The 17,744-nt window shown below is 43.7% G+C and overlaps 1 protein-coding gene across 1 annotated transcript in view; it reads left to right on the top strand.

The window, feature by feature from the left end:
* DPT (dermatopontin) overlaps positions 1-17,263 on the top strand; it is a 28,762-nt gene extending 11,499 nt beyond the window's left edge. The window contains exons 2-4 of the mRNA XM_029933055.1: positions 523-648; positions 12,506-12,613; positions 16,097-17,263. Of these exons, the coding sequence (XP_029788915.1) occupies positions 523-648; positions 12,506-12,613; positions 16,097-16,163 (301 nt within the window). The 3' untranslated portion in view covers positions 16,164-17,263. The remainder of the gene's footprint in view (positions 1-522; positions 649-12,505; positions 12,614-16,096) is intronic.
* The last annotated feature ends 481 nt before the right edge of the window (positions 17,264-17,744 follow it).

Below are 17,744 nucleotides of genomic sequence, written 5' to 3'. Positions count from 1 at the left end.
TGGCCCTGGGCAAATCACTGCACCCACCTGGGCTTTGCCAGTTGAGTGTCCAGTGCTAACTGCCAGGGCTCTGCTCCTGAGCAAAAGAAACTCTTATTTGAAATTCATCGGTTCATTGTGTTCCTCTGTGTCTTCTTTTTACTTTAAATTCAAGTAAAATAAATTATATTCTCTTTTTTTATAAATGGCATTAATAATACAATCTTACATCTGTAAGACTCTAGATTCCTTTCTATCCATCCACTTACACTCTCTTCCATCCGACTATAAATTCATAGAAGTCTTTCAGGAATAGTGTTCCCCAAATTTGCTTCAGCTGAAAGATCCTGAATCATTTGAATTTTAATGCAGAGCATATGTTAATTCTACAAATATAACAAAGTCTTGATTATTTGCATAAAAATGGAATAAATTGTTGGGAATCTAGGTCAGTCAAAGTGTGGCCTGGCTTGGTAACCGTGGGAGCCCAGGTCTTGGGTGTTTCCATCGTTAGTTCACTTGATGTTGTTCTCTTCTCTTCAGGTACCAGACGTGCTCCAACAATGGGCTGGTGGCGGGGTTCCAGAGCCGCTACTTCGAGTCCGTTCTGGATCGGGAATGGCAGTTTTACTGTTGTCGCTACAGCAAGAGATGTCCATATTCCTGCTGGTGAGCCTGGTGGAAGGAGCCTGGGGTCTAGAGGAGAGTTTGGGGGTGCTCTGGTCCATGTTTCTGGCTTCAGATAAGCCTGGGCTGTCCTAGGCAAACTTGGAATGCAGCATATAGAAGGAAATGAATAAATAAAATTAAAGAAAAGGCTAGAATAATATTCAAGCAGGGAGGGACCTTACAGGTCATCAACCCAATGCACCTACACCCCTCTTTTGGCAGGAAAGAAAACAAACAGAACAATAGGACAGGGAAGTCATTTGTCCAAAGTCACCTAGCTATTTCATGGGTATGTCACCTCTACAGCTGACAGCTACTGACTCCTGTTCTAGTGCTCTTTCCCTCTATCACGCTAACTTCTTATCACACCCAGGGCTGCTAGATCTGTTCAGGAACCTATTTTTTTTCCTGCAGAACTTCATAGGAAGAAACTAGCCCACTCAAAGGCCAGAGTGGCAAACAGGGTATATAATTATAGATGGAAGAAAGAGGCTAGTGTTTTCTAGATCAATGTGTAGTTCCTTTCCAGCTCTCTGGGCTGTTGCCCAGAAGCCCCTGACCTAGCCTTCAGATTGACTAGGAGAATATGTATGCATGGATTTATTTACCCTGACGACTTCCACTGGGTGCCAATAACACAACTTGTCCCAAGTTCCTCGGTGTGCAAACAAGCCAGGCATTTCTGCCTCGGACAAGGGATCCCAAGTGTCAACATTTGAAGGGTGGCTCACTCAACTGATTTATCTCTCTGTGATGTGATACGAGAAAGGGCAGCCTTGAGGGCGAAACTCTTCTGCCACCAGACAGTGTTGTTGCACAGATGCCTGAATGGCTCTAAGGATGGGCAGTTCCAAAGGCTTAACATTTTTCTGTTAGGAGTAGTGATGACTAGTAAATTCAGAGCTCAGAGTCAGCCAATATCAGTAGCAGTATGATGGAGCATGGGCCTCCTCCAGCTCTCCAAAGCTGCCTCCATAAAGCAGTTCTTACCCCACTGTGGCAGGTGCACAGGCATGGCTAGGGCATAGGCTAGAACTGTGACAGGTCCCAAAGGCAAAGACCTAAAGCCCATGTGTGGTGGTACAGTGTGGCAAAACTGATGGGGCAACATGAAGCTTGAGTTTATGGCTCTGTGTTGACGTGTCCTCTCCTTCCTTCCCTTCCTCCCCCACCTCTCCTCCTCTTTCACTGTAACATCTCTAGAAAGTCACTCTCCTTCTCTACGGGGCCTCAAGACTAGCCACCTTTTCTGGATCTCTGAGATTTTTAGGAATCTCATGAAAGATACAGATCTTGTTTTCAGGAAAAAGAAAATGCACTTCAGTATGTTTAAACAAAAGTTTACAGAGAATTTTCAAGAGTCCTCAAACTCCCGAAAGCCAGTAAAAGATCTTTGAGGTTGTTTTCAGCCCTAAAAATTCCTTAATTCCAAAGGCCCCTTTGCAAAGGGCAATCTGATGCCCAGAACTGTTTTCAAAGAGAGGATGAGGGTTGAAACATGACTAGGCCCCACTGAGAAACAGGAGAAATATGGCTTTCCCCAATCTTCCCAACCCCAGTCTGCCAACAGAGGCCACCCCATCATGAAATCCACCTCCCCAGCTGCAAGGCATTAAAAGCCAGTTAAAATGTAAATAAATTATCCAAAAGAATAAGCAACAAACTAATACTTAATCCATTACCACACTAGCAAGACTTCCCCTTAGGCTCTGAAGGAGCCATCAGGATTGCAGGAGACTGGGTGGCCCAGAGAAGCATGTTCAGGAGAAAGGGGGTAAAAGAAGTTAGCCCAGGGCGGGCTGCCCTGGGGAGGATTGACAGCCTGGGGGCAAGGGGAGGACCAGGTGTGGGGGACCCTGTTTTCTGCCCACATGGATGCCTCTGTCACAGCACTTAGAACACTACACTTGAACTATCCATGCATGGTTCTCTCTCTCTGTCTAGACTAGGGACATCTGGAGGTTACAGGGAACTCATTGATCTTCATACCCCCAATGCCTAGTGTCATGCTTGGAAAATAGTGTCTGCAATAATTATTGAATGAATGTTTGAAGAGATGACTCAGGGGGGCATGCAGAATAAGGTGAAGAGGCCCAGAAAATATAATTTACTTTACTTTCTCCAATTTTAAAAAATCTGTCCCCCCATCCTCCCACCCTTGGCCTAGAAGGTAAGCTCTGAACAAGCAGACATCATTGTATTGTTACATCACAAGCCCCTTGAATAATGCCAGGCACCTACGAGACACTCAATAGCACCTGTTGAATGAATGGATGAGTAACGTCAGCCTTCTTCCTAATATGGTGAGGACTGAGATTATATATGCCCGGTATTGCCTCCAGCTTTGATCACACAAAGCTGACCTGTCCCATTCAACACTCCCAGCTGCAGTGTAGACCCAGCCTCCTCACCAACTAATAGGCCTTTCTAAGGCTGACTCTACCCAAGGTCATCAGAGTCAGGGGCCAGGTCACGCTGTGGGAGGCAGAACCAGTGTCTGGAGCTGGCGGTGCAGAGAAACAAGAAACCATCCACTTGCACAGTGTGCCAGGGATGGCTGACTCATTCCTCCCCAGGCAGAGGAGGAGGGAGCTGGGGTGGCTGCCTGTCTCATCAACTAGAGGACCAATGTCTCTGCCAAGATAGGTGGGGGTCTGCCCCGTCTGGTGGTCACACAGTCGCTGGCTGGCCACCTGGCTCCCGGGAAACAGCAACCACAGGGAATGGACGTGGGGCCCAAAGCTTTTGGTGACAAAGCAGGCGAGAAACTGAGACTCACTCACTTTAGAACAATTCTCAAACAGCAGAGATGGGAATGGATGGAGATAAGGGTGGATGAAGGGGAAATATCCAATCTTCCCAGAGTCCTCATGCTCCATGGGATGTGTAATCTATCTGATTATCTGATAGATAGTCACTATCTGAGCATCAGTGCTTGAAGCTTACCCCATTTCTTTGAATGCTGAGACCCCAAAGGATCCAGATCATTATGTTTCAAAATTCCATTAATTTTCTAATGATGCCCCAGAATTCCCTTGGGAATTTGGGGGCTGGTTTCAAGTTCCTCCTGCTCCTCACAAGTGCTGTGTGTCCTTCCTCTTACATGCTTGAGAAATAACTTTTCAAGTTCTCTTAGATGCAACCCACGATTGCTAAAGATGTGAAGATTTAATGAACATAGAAGTATATACTAAGGAACAAACTCCTTGGGTTAATGACAGGAAAAGGGAGATGAGCAACTTTTCAGTTGCCTGAGACATGGAGGGCCCCTTGACAAAACTCACCCCAAGCCTTGCCTGCAATGATCCGCCCCCTCCTTTCCCCACCAGGAGGGTCAGCAGAACTGGCTGGGGGTGGGGGGGAAGGGGAGAAAGTCACTCAGAAAGTTGGAGGCAGTCCCTCCCTTCGAGAAAGGCTCTGCTTAGCCGCATCTTACCTGACTGCATGGTGTTAGAGCAGAGAGCCACAGCAGTGCCCCAGGCAATGGTACTTTTTCAAAGGAAAACTTGGAGAAGCGGCAAAGCGAGATTGCTGCATGCACCGTGCATGACTCACTATCCCACTGGGGTGTCTAGACATTTTAGTGGCATCTTTAAATTGCCTGAGTCATGACGTTCCTTATATTATATGTCTTTCTAAACTGAATGAAGCCTCTAGGGCAAAAATTAGGTCTTACTTCCTCTGCATCTCACAGAAGATTGCCTAGCACAAAATAGGCTCTTAATCAATTGCTAGAATGAATGCTGCAAGCCCATAGGAACAGGAACTGTGGTGAAACCTGACACTTATAGGGTGACGTTTTCTAGTTGGAAAGGATTCTTTCACAAGCATTATTTTCTTTGATCCTTTTAACAGCCTGATGGAGTGAGGAGTGTTTTCCCACACCTTCCCACGTTGAAAACTGCTGATAACCTTCCTATCTGAAGCCTCCCCTGGCATCACTTACACTGGCTTCAATTACCTCCCAGGGAACGAGACGCATATGCGTGGGGACATTTTTCTCTCCCGCTTTGAAAGCCAATGTGCTGCACTGAGCCCAACAGGGTTTTGAACTCGCTAAATGAGCATCTATCATCTTTGTGCTTGCAGACATTTAAGGATTCAGAAATAGCACCACTCTTGCAGGGAAAAAAAACCCCAAATCATCCAACCAACTGCCAGATGAGTGAGTGATTTATTTGTTTGGTGGGGACCAATGTGCTGTTCTCACTTCAGTGAAGTTTCTCGTTAGATATTACAGCCTCGCTGAACTCTGGCAAAAGAGTGAATTTCTGATAGATTCAAACACGCTGTCAGTAAACAGTCCCCACTGGATTGGATACGTATGTAAATTTTACAAGTATTGATTTACATATGAGAATTCGAATTCTTTGTCCAGTCGTCCGAAACCACAAACACATGTCACTGACGAAGCCACAACTCTTGGGATCCTGTTTGTAATAAATAACCCCCGTCAGCTACAGCCGCTGCCTGCCACGCCCCAGAAAGTCCCCCATCTGCAGGTGATGCCGGCCATGTGTAAGCAATGGGTCCCAGGAACCAATGGTTTTGAATTGAGCATCTTTTCTCATGGTTCTTCTCCAGGTGATGCCGGCCATGTGTAAGCAATGGGTCCCAGGAACCAATGGTTTTGAATTGAGCATCTTTTCTCATGGTTCTTCTCCAGGCCTGTGGCCTTTTATTAGGTTCATTGCACAGTATGTTTTGATGGCAAAAAGAATAATGTTCTTCCTCAGAATCAGTACAGATGACATTTTCAGTTTTCCTCCAACCTAGATAGCCTATGACGCTCACATGTCGTACTCTCTGCTGCACAGCTCCCTCTCCCTGAAGCTTGAGTTCAACACCAGAAAATATTTTCCTTAATTCCTAGATCACTCTAGTCCACAACAATGAGATCAGCTTACCAGAATATTCTTCTTCCCCCTCTCTAAAGCACTCAATGAAACTAACCTTTAATTCATGGTCTCGTGGTTCAGATTTTATAGAAGATGGGGGGTGTTGGCACGAAATCATGGCAGGGACAAGAATGAGGTCACAGGCAACCCCCACTGCAGAGTCTGTGCCCCCATCCCTGCTCAGGTTACCTGCTGTGCTGAACCCAGAGGCTGGGAAGAAAGGCGGCTTCTGCACCGGTTCCTCTGAGCCACTGGGAAGCAGGTATTACAGAGATGAAGACACCCACGCTTTGAGAAAATAGGACTGGATGTTGCATTTTAAAGCAACTCACATTGATGTTAGATGTTCACGTGCTCTACAGACAATCATTGCCTTGTATTGCCTGAGGCCCAAAGCACTCCTTTTGAGGGACAACAGAATCAAACATACCTTTCTTCGGCCCGAGTGGCCCTTCACAATTTTTGTGCCATATTTATAATTTAGAAACGTATGTGCTGCCTGCCTAGCAGTGATGCGTCCCTCCCTGTGCTCAAACTTCAAAAGCAGCAATTTCAGAGTTGTGGCTGGTTGGCTAGTAAGTATTGGCTAACCCAAGGCCAGGCCCCAGTAGCCACTCAGAATAAAGTAAGCCTTGCAGTTAAAGACATAACCTGTTGCACCATTCTAGTGTACTTCCTTGCCTTTACTAGAGTCTAGAGATGACCATTCATTCCTCCATTCATTAATTCATTTAATCAGCCAGTGAATGTGAATGGTTACAAAATAAGTACAATTTGAGGCATCTGGGTGGCTCAGCCAGTTGAACGTCCAACTTCAGCTCAGGTCATGGGTTCAGCGCTCGTGGGTTTGAGCCTCGCATCAAGCTCTGTGCTGACAGCTCAGTCTGGAGCCTGCTTTGGATTCTATGTCTCCCCTTCTCTCTGTCCCTCCCATGCTCATGTTCTGTCTCTCTCTGATTCTCAATAATAAATAAATGTTAAGAAATAGGTACAATTTATAGACTTTGATTCAGTCCCCAGTAATGATGATGATGGCACATTGTATTTATGTAACTTATGTATTAACCCACCTAGCACGTGCCCATAGGTTAGCTATTTACTTCTCACACCCAGAAATTATGACACTTGCACACAGATAAGGGAACTGAGGTGCAGACGTAGTGACAGGTTCAAAGGTCCAAACTCTGTTCAAGCAAGTCTATCTGCCTCCCAACCCTAAGCTCTCCACACAGTACTGAGCTCTTTCAATCCTGAGGAGAAACTAGGACCCACATGGGTGAAGTATCAGGGAATAAGGCAGTGGCCATCTAGAAGTGAAAACAGAGAAGAAAGGGGTTATTTTAGCTGGAGCAGAGATGTGAGAAGCAGAGTTGTTTCGCTCAATGTTTAGGACCAGGGCAACAATGATGTAATGTGGCTAATGAAAGCCAGGAAAAGTGGAAATAAATGTGCTTGCTGAGCAGCCCTGGGCGTGGCCAGTGAGCTAGGAATTCAGTTCCAACAGAGCAATTGGGAAAATATTTAGAGGTTTTCCTCTTCTAATTGAAGTCAGAGATATCTCTGGAACTGCATTTCCACGTGCTGTGATACATATTTGGACCTTTTAAAATATAAATTTCCAAAATGCCACAAGAAGACAGACATGAACATCTTTCTCCTTCCTTCAGGGTTTAAGGTCTTTCCACCGAGGATGGCACTTCGGTGATGGCAGAGACCTGGTCACTCAGCCCCATGGGGCCAACTCCTCAGCTTTCTGGGGGAGAAGCCAGGTGGCTCTTCCTTCGCAGGTGCTTCCTTCATGCTTAACTGCATTTGAGTCTTACTGTTCTCATCTTTGCCAAAATAATTGAGACAGGTTCTAAAGCAGCTCCTATTGGAGATGCTGAGCCATTAGCAAATTAGTCTAACCTGAAATATGCTCATTCCTGCTGGCTTACCTGGAATAACATTATGCAGGAGGATTGATCATGATCAGATTCATTTATTTAAAAACAAAACACCTTCTCACTGATTTGCCTGCCAGAGAGGGACATCCTCTTTGTAGCTGAATGTGGAACGTAGGCCAACCTCAACACATCAGTCCCACAAATGCCAAATTTCTCCTTCATGCTCCTGGGAACCAGATCATTAAGACCTATATGCTGCCAGATACCACTGATCCCTTAAGGAGTTCACCACATTGGTCATATCATGAAACAAGACATATATATATAGGACCCTGGTTTTTTTTTTAATCAAATGCTCCATATGTGGTGCTGACAAGTAATAGGACATTCGAATAGGATACTTAAATAAAATAAGATGCACAAGACACTTAGGTAGCTCAGTTGGTTGAGCATCCGACTCTTGATCTCAGCTCAGGTCATGATCCCATGGTTCATGGGTTTGAACCCAGCATCAGGCTCTGAACCAACAGCATGGAAACTGTTTGGGATTCTTTGTCTCCCTCTCTTTCTGTCCATCCCCTACTCTTTTTCTTTCTTTGTCTCTCTCAAAAATAAAATAAAAAAATAAAATAAAATATGGGGTGCCTGGGTGGCTCAGTCAGTTAAATGTCCGACTCAGCTCAGATCATGATCTCACAGTTTGTGAGTTCAGGTCCCACATTGGGCTCTGTGCTGACAACTCAGAGCCTGGATCCTGCTTCAGACTGTGTCTCCCTCTTTCTCTGACCTTCCCCTGCTCACACTCAGTCTGTCTCTCTCAAAAGTAAGTAAACATCAAAAAAATAAATTAAAAAATAAAATAAAATAACATGCTAATTGGGAAATGGTGAAAATAGGAGCAAAACAGAGGTTAGATTGACCAGAAGAATCTTCTCTAAAATGTTGGTTGAACATGGGCTCCTCACCGAAGAACGGGTCAGAAAACATTCTCAGTTTATTCTTGTTTAGAAAAAAGCTGAAACTCCCTTCTGATTTGTTAACTTGTAAAAGCTGGACTGTTCTTCCAGTTTTTAGAGTAGTAAGGCTGTGGCATATGCTCCTCTGCTGTCCCACCAGGCCGGAGAAGGTTGGGGAGGTGATCCCAGCGGACTTGGGGCCATGACACAGGGCCCCATTGACCATGTCCACAGCGGTGGGGCACACAGCCTGACTGAAGCCTGCAGGATGTCTTCATTTAATCCAGTTGTCCTTCCCACCAGCAGATAGATGCATGGGAAACCGATCCTGGTGCTGTGAAGTTTGACTCTAGGTTCAACTGTTCCGTAATCCATAATAGAGATGGATTTTGATATGGTTTTACACTGAGTCACTCTCTGCTGAGAAATAGATTTAAAACCCTTTCCTTTATTAAAACCAGTCCTCAGCCAAACCTCTAACAACAAGTGAAACTGGCCTCTTTATCCAACTAAATTGTATCTCTATCCCTCTGTGTGGGATGGCTGTGATAACATACATCTGGGCCTGGCTCTGTGGTGCGCGCCATTGTCACAGCAGAGGAGCAGGGCCATCCATCAGCTGTGGCTCCGTCAGTGGTCACAGACTCCTCAGCAGCCTTGTTTTGGTTCTGGTTGAGCCTGCTGATAATTTCAGTGTTTCAAGAATCTTAGATGAGAATATCCTCTATCAGTCTTAAAAATCCCTTCAGTTTGGGTTTTATTCAGCTTATAAGTAAGATGTTATTTCATTTCTTTCCACCTTGTTCAACCCCATCTAACACAAGAAGCTGCACGAGTCATTCTACATTATTAAGTTCTCGCTTAGTTTTCCTCACTTTTCAAGTTCTCTGTTAAGTTCTTTGTCTTGCCTGCAGATGGCATAAAAGGTGTCATAGAGTGAGAAAGTGTACCCCAACAGTCATTCGCCCAAAGTGATGGGAGGAACACACACACACACACACACACACACACACACACATACACACACACACATCTTTGTAAAGGAGTATGTGAGGATCCAAATAGAGGAGTTTCAATTCAATGCTCATTTCAGTGCATTGAATAAAGACACCATGCTGACTGACGCTTCTCTTCATCTTGCCAAGCTGAAGGCTTGTTAGATTATTTCAATTGGTTTAGGAATGAATGGCAATGCTCAGTGTGATTTTATTTTATTTTATTTTTAATTTATTTATATTATCATTATTATTATTATTATTTTGCCAAAAGCTACCTGAAGTGACCTAGTAATTCACAAGGAAGCTGGAACCACACAGCCTTCTTCCCCGCCCACCCTCAGGAAGCCCAGTGACATTGATTTTGAAACCCTAATCTCCTGCTTCCTTGTAGCCTCTTTTGATGTCCTGACAAGTCCCTATGTCCCTGTTTGTGTCTAGCTCCGAAAGTTTACATTCTTTCTTTTCTCTTATGGAAGCTATTACTGGGCCTTTCATTTATTAAGACATGTTATATGTGCAGGATGTCATCAAGAACTAAATGGAGACACATCTATTTGGTTCCAAAACTCAGAACCCTGGATCGTATTGAAACAGAAGTTCCCTCTATGGGTGGTCTTGGGGCAATTCACTTTCTACTCATGACTTGGGCCATTTCTTTCTCTAAATGTTTAGTGTCATAGAGCAGGTATAACTTCCATCATATGTAAATTCTTTCCCTGGCCCCTTTAATCCAGGGTCCTGTAAGATAGTCCAAACGTGATCTCACAGTTTTGTAACAAAATAACAACAAGAACCAAAAATCAAATAAAACCAAAACTTGGCTGAGACCAAGAGGGAAAGGTACCCATGGGCATGCACGCCTTCTCCTGGGAAATCTAGAAATTTACTGGCTCGCAGTCCCCCCACAGAGGCTTCCAGACAAACTGTTCAGTTGATCAAGGGGGCCTATATCTGATCACTACCAAAAATGAAGCAATAGAAAATTCTAGTTAAACTATTGGATACATTTTTCCCCTCGGAAGCTTAAAACTTCAAGATTTTTGAAAATGCAAGCCTCTCTTTTTCACGTTAGTTCAAATTTGCTTAAGTAACCAAGTAATCTGACATCATATCAGTAAAAACTTAAAAAAATAAATATCTAGCCTGATCATTTCCAAACAAGTTTAGCAATTGGATTTAGCTTAATGCAGTATCGCTATATGTAGATTCTTCCGTAGCACATATAAAAATGTTTGGCAATTATCTTCATGCATTATATCCAAAGAGTGTTTCAAAGTTCTGGAAAATATTTTGTGTTCCCTGAAGTAAGGAAAACACTTCCTACACCATTTATTTTAACCCTAACTTACATTATTCACTTTCTCAACCAATGCTTCTTTTTTGTGGAGGATAAACTTTAGTCTAGTGCTTATTAGAATCCTCATAGATCACAAACCAATGGGATCCATGTGAGGCCCTATTAAGTCCATTTATGAGTCATTTAACACTTTCATTAGAAAGAGGAAGTCCCTGTTCTAGGTCTTTTTAGAAGCACAGAATAGATTTCTGAATTCGCAGAGCTTTATTTCCCTTTATGAACATATTAAGCAAAACGCACATAACCCACTCTGGATTGGGCTTGGTATCCTAATGGAGCATAATTATGTCTTGGGGAAATTCTCAGAACAAGAACAACGATATAATTTAAAGAAAAAACAATTGTGAGCCTCGAGAATGGGCTTTCAGGGCTCTAGCTAACCCCATGTCATCTTGAACTAACCATTGACTTGCTGCATCCAAGTCCTCAGATCCTCCTAGGAGCCCTTCTAGATTACAGATCAGTCTTTTCAAGATTTTGTGATAATCCTTGCAATATTATGTCTACATAATAGAAGATATTTTTATCATCATAATGTATACAACAACACAAAATGGCCTGGTGAACCCAAATTGAGTGAAATTGTTGACACACACTAACTGCCTTGGAGATGCAGATAAAGACGTTGGCACACCCATTTTACACTAAACAGACTATTTTTGGACCTGAAGATCCCCTTACAAGCATCAGGAGGTTCTAGATTTATTCCAGCAGCAAATAGGACCACAACAAACCTACTCATAGGGATACTGGGACTGACCTAATCTTGGAGGAGAAAGAAGAAAAAGGAGGAGGAAGAAGAAACAAAGTGCTCCTAATGGTTCAACTTCTACCATTTACACATCACACATACCAGTATTCATTCCAATAACAAGCCTGTGAGGTTCTTTTCATTCTTTTCTACACCAGGAGATTGAGATGAAGTGACTCTCCCAAGGTCATTATTTATTCAGCAAATACTATGTAGCAGGAACTGTTTCAGGTTCCACAAAACAATAGTGGACAAGGAAAAGACTACCTTTTGGGGGATTAAATATTATTTTAATATTTTTCAAACACTTTAATCATGACTCACAATAAAAAATACATATTGAATCTCACATCAATCATAAACACAGTATATTTGAAACAAAGTTTTTACACACACACAACCTTTAGACTGTGCTCTGATATTTCCTACTCTACTTTTTATTTTTAAAAATTTTTAATGCTTATTTATTTTTGAGAGAGAGAGTGTGTGTGTGTGTCAGAGAATGAGTAGGGGAGGGAGACACAGAATCTGAAATAGGCTCCAGGATCTGAGCAGTCAGCACAGAGCCCGATGCAGGGTTCAAACCCTTGAACCATGAGATCATGACCTGAGCCCAAGTTAGACAAGACACTTAACTGACTGAGCCACCCAAGTGCCTCTGTTATTTAAAGCTTATTTGGAAATAGCCAATCAAATTGATTTCATGATCCACTAAATCACAATCCATAGTTTGGAAACATGATTCCAGTGGACTTGCATGGAATGGTTTAACATTGATACTAATTAATATTTCTTCAAGGCTTTGGGAGTTATCTACATCTTTTTCCGTGTGTAGTTTAATGACAAGAAGAAGGAAGATGAGAAGTGGGAGGAAACTGCCCATCATCTTTTTGCAACCTGGAAAAGTGTACTGGAATCTGGATTGGATTCCGTGATGTTCAAATGCCATCTCTTCTTTGTAATAATAGTGTGTTTTATCTTTTTCCTCTAAATTTTATTCTTCCCGCCTAGGCTAACCACAGAATATCCAGGCCACTATGGGGAAGAAATGGACATGATTTCCTACAATTACGACTACTATATGCGAGGAGCGACCACCACCTTCTCTGCAGTGGAAAGGTGAGCCTTCCCAGGGGGTGAGGGTCCAAGGAGCTGGGGACCAGCTCCCAGCAAGGACCTTGTCAACAAGAACTTCCGTCTGGAATTTTTTCTAGTTTACTTCCTCTTTGGTATATAATTAAGCAAGATGTTGCTTGGGTGATGGACAGCCACATGGGGCTATTCTCATCAACCATTTCATGGAGCAGCTCACCCTTGGAGCTAAAGATGGGCTCCAAGCAGCCCCAGAGCAGGAAAGCCTCAGCTTAGTCTCTTGTGGTGTTCTAAGCTTTGCCTTTCACTCGATATCAAAGAGTGCTTTTTCTGATCCAGTATCAGGAGGAAAGGGCAAACATAGTTGAAAGAGTACCCACTGTGAAACTGGACCCCTTTGATGCCTGTTTCTAGATGACTCCCACCTTGGGCTGTGGGAAGGGAGAGAAGAGAAGGGGAAGGGATTAACCACACCCAGGAAGGAAAGGGAGGATTTACATAACCTAAAGACAAAACATACTTCTTCCATCTCCTTTCCTAATCAGCTATTCCAAACTCTTGCAAACAAAACAATAAGAAGAACATGAGAATCTTCTACCAAAATAGAGAGAGGTGTTGATAAATTCAGGTACTTTCCATCAGGTGATACTCACTTTACACAGCAGATGAACTCCCAAAAACTCACCCATAAATGTTTTGCAAACAAAACAAAACGTACATTGACTCATTTGATAATGGGCTTTGATGAATGTGAGTGTGACTTATCTTTTGAGGAAATGTAAGCTTTTAAATGAAACAACATCTCACCTAACTGAAGTTAACATATTTAACATGGCCCAGAATTTAAAAAACAAAAACAAAACAAAAGAACAAACATTAAGCAGCTCTGAAAAGCCATACTACATGGTTCAGACTCCATGAACATAGAACCTTTATGTTTATTCATAAGAAACCCACATTATTCCTTTTTATTTAAGATACATTTTAACTAGTTTAGTTAACTATTTTCTAGAAGCAGAAAATCTAAAAATTAATAGGGAAAATAGTACTTAGAATGAAGTTCTTCACCAGTGAGAAGAAATAGCCAAATGACATCACACACACACACACACACACACACACACACACACACACACAAGCACACTATTTTTAAGAAATTAAAGATCTGAGAACTCAAAAGCCAGGGGAACCTGGTGACAGTCAACAAGTGTGTCATCCCAAAGGGCAGACTGGATAAGAGTGCAACAGGGTGTTCAGTATTCTTCTGATATCTCCACATCCACAGGAATATTAGTTCTGCATTGTCTTTTTAAGAAGGCAAGGAAGACTACAGTACAGAAAGAATACCATCCAAAATTACTGCAAAATAAATATATTTTGGTGATTAAAATATCTAATTCCTATTGGCTTGAAAATTTTCAATTATGTGGCTTAGCCCAGAATCTAGGAAAACTGAGATACCATGTCATGCATTTGTTTAAAATGAACATATCCGTGAGATTTTGCTACTGTCACCAACATTCAGTGGCTTACAGATCTACAGTGTGAGTTCCTTCCGCTCTCCTGAAAGATGCTAAAGCCACCTCCTTGGAGAAGTATCGTCAGTGCAGGACCAACCTGCTGGGTGGGGGCTTTCCTTCCATATGCAAATCATAGTGGGTTCTTCCTGGTATGGAGTTGCTCACCCTGAGCACTATGGGCATCTGGGACCAGATGATTCTCTGTTGCAGGCACCTGTCCAGTCATTCCAGATGTTTAGTGGCATCTCTGACCCCTATCACTAGATGGCAGTAGTAACCTCTCCTCCCCCATTAGTTGTGACAACTCAAAAACCCCTAGGGGAGCAAAAGTGTCCCTGCTTGAGAGCCACTGTGCTGGAAAGAAATCAAAGACTGAGCCTGGGTGAGTCCCTTAGTTCTCTTAGGAGCAAGTCTAAAATTTGCTCAACATCAATTAACAGCCTCTTAAAAGAGTAATGTGAATGCCTGGCTTAAAAGCTTACTTATCTGTGCCTGTTGGTATATGGATAAATAAGACTTGCCTAGCGTAATGAAATTCATTTTATAAACATGCATGCCACCAATTTGCTAATCTTCATCTAAAAGAAGCCATGTCCTCTGTTGACAACTGCTGGAATAAATGCTAATAAATAGTTGGGCACCAAGGCCCTCAAGACTTGTACTGGGGAGACTCCCTTGCCAATCATATTAAGCAAATGACTTGAAGCAACGGACTCAGAATTCCAAAGCCTAACTTAGCACATAGCTGCTGGCGAGAGGTACCTCCCAGAACTCTCTTCCAGATCGGAGACGGGATACAGACCTTCTCAGTATTGGTTGTTGTTCAAAGTAAAGCAAACTGGGAAGAAGCCTAGCAGGTTGAAAAGGAGGATAATTCTAAGATTAAATGATCGGCTGTGCTTTAGAAGGGTTTTCATGATCACAAATGGAATGGCTCTTTATTTTCACCCTTTGTTGGGACTTTGCAAAGGAGGTGACAGCCATGTCCCCTGATGGGGGTCACGGGCATGTAGTTATGGTGGTATTGTGGTATAAGAGAAAGAGTAAGATTTGAGTTCGGCACTCATGGAATCTGAAATTGTCAAAATTGTCACCTAATTATTTTAAGGAAAGTCGCTTATTTCTCTGAGTCTGCTTCTTCGCCTAAACCATGAATCACAGTAAAGAGTAGAAGAGCAAACCTGTGCACCAGTGCTATGCAGGATATACTGAAGATGCTCACCAAGTAGTGGGTACAAGTGTCATATCGCTGCTAAACTATGTTATTATACCAGAGGGGTGCCATGCAGGGTAGGCACTCGGTAGGTTTTTGTTAAATGGGTGAACAAAGAACCTAGGATTGCCCTTAGCAAAGAACATTCATTAAAATGTACCCACACCACGTTTTCAAAAATCGAACAATGCTATGTGCTTTATCCCCATGCCTGACCTCTAGAACAAATTTGCTGTGCACGAATGGCAGGCATTTTCTTGTTCACTTTAGGGAGGTTTGGAGTTGTGTCCCCTACTTCATTTCCCTATAATGGTATTTTCTGAATGGAAACACATAGTGTATAGTGTGGGGCCTAGAACATGGTAAGTACTCAGTAGAAGAATAAATGAGTCAATGGGTGGCCCATTTAAGAGAGGATTCTTTACAGTGGAGTGGAGACAATGCTAAATAAATGTTTTTACTCCAAATTGTTAACTTATTTGTCCTTGAGGTACTCATGGGACAGAGCAGCAGCCAGGAGACCCCTAGTGACAAACGGGACCGTCACATAGCCAGGAACCTGTCAGTCACCTGCAAGGTGCCACCTGCCCCGAGTGAGGAGGTGTCTAGGACTCCCGACCTCATAGATGGATTACCTAATGGTTTTCTAGAGACTTCATGGAGAACAACATGCCATTAGGTGCCCCTTTGTTTCCTGAATTTTCCAAAGGTCGTTCACTGCTTCTCCCTTGGCAGTGATTTTCCTCACTGGCTTGGCTTTCTGCCTCTCTCCCACAGGGATCGCCAGTGGAAGTTCATAATGTGCCGAATGACTGACTATGACTGTGAATTTGCAAATGTTTAGAGCCACCACGCACCAAATCTGGGCGAGAGGAATGGGGCCAGGAGACCTGAGGATGTCCACACATGTCAACATCAACGGGAGCTCCAAAGCAGTCTCTGCTGCTCTTCTCTTCTCCCTGAGCTGGTTAGTGGCCGCAGCGCCAGCTTTCTGGGCCTTTCTGAAGAGTATCACACTTATAATAAAATCCACAATTAAATCGTGTTCTCACTTTCAACATGTTCCATAGCAACCGTTTTACGTGACTGACAATGGCTTTCTTGCACACCACATATACAGTGTGCATGCTCACAGCCGGAAAAATGCCTGGTTCCTGGAGCAGCCTCCCTTCTGCTTTTACTCCCAAATGAGCTGCAGGCAGGCCCGGGGCCGAGCGCTCTCTGTGAAGGGCTCAAAGGAATGGAGTGAACAACAGAAGTTGAAGAGGGTGGCACAGAAGGCTCTTTGCAGCTCAGTCTGTTTGAATGAAACCCAGGGTCCTCACCAAGCCTCGAGGGGATATGCTTCCACTCTCCCCCTCCACATAAGCCATGCTTGTCTGGAAGTCCAAGTGCAGAGCTCCGTGCTCCAGGAGGGAGGAGACAGGGGAGTTAAAAGGGTCTGGGGCAGAGCTGAAAGCCCTTGTATTGGAAGAAATCTCCCGAATGGGAGGAAGGGTGTTAGCATACCTACCACAGTGTACTGACAATGACGAAGAAACCAGAAGAACCCATGCAGTTCTGGCTCAAGTCCAACAAGTCCAAGGAAGAAGACAGAGACCGGAGAATGGGACTCAGATCAGGAACTTAGCAGAAAGAGTGGCCAGGTTGCTTTGGGAATAGAAGAGAGGGTTTGAGTCCCGGGCACCTGGAGATGTGGCCAGGACTCCTGGGAAGGCTGGCATATGCTCTGTAGCCATGACAGTTACTGGCAAACTCACTTGGATGGGTCCCAATTTTTCAGCTGGGAAAGGCAGTCCTGGGACTCCACTTCTCTTCCATGTACAGTTTAGGGGTGTTTTCTCCAGAGGTGACACAGTCTTTCCTCTTCCTCTGCTATCTCTGTCCCCAGCCCTTTGTACTCTCTTCATCATAAAAGGAATAAAAATGTTAACATTCACTGTACTGCAAATGTTAAGGGTTGATTTTTGCTGTCTGCCCCTCCCCTTTCCAATTATTCATGCCAGCGATTTAGAAAATGTCACTTAGCATTGTGATTTGTGCCAAGCATCAAGCACCGTGCAAGGCACCGGGACTACAATGATGGCAAGGACAGAGTATGGCTGGCGAATCTAATAATTAAAACATAAAGCACTAGGTCCCCTCACTGAGAACTGGGCCAAGGGGAGAACCGCATTTTTGCCTTTGAACCTAACCTGATTTGCCATCAGCATTCTTCCGCTCCCCTCCACCAGCATGCCATATGCACTTTTAATACTGGGAGACCCCAACCTTTTATCCACACAGTTTACCTTTTGTTTTCAACTCGGTGCTGCTCTTTCCTCCCCCTCGCCCCCAGGGCACCCAGGAGAGCAGGCAGCCAGGCAAAACCACGGGTGTTATCTCCCTTGTCATGCCCCCCATCCAGGTGGCCAAGATGGTGAAT

Source organism: Suricata suricatta, chromosome 3 (assembly GCF_006229205.1).
Source record: "Suricata suricatta isolate VVHF042 chromosome 3, meerkat_22Aug2017_6uvM2_HiC, whole genome shotgun sequence".
NCBI lineage: Eukaryota > Metazoa > Chordata > Mammalia > Carnivora > Herpestidae > Suricata > Suricata suricatta.
This window is presented reverse-complemented; position numbering and strand designations above follow the sequence as displayed.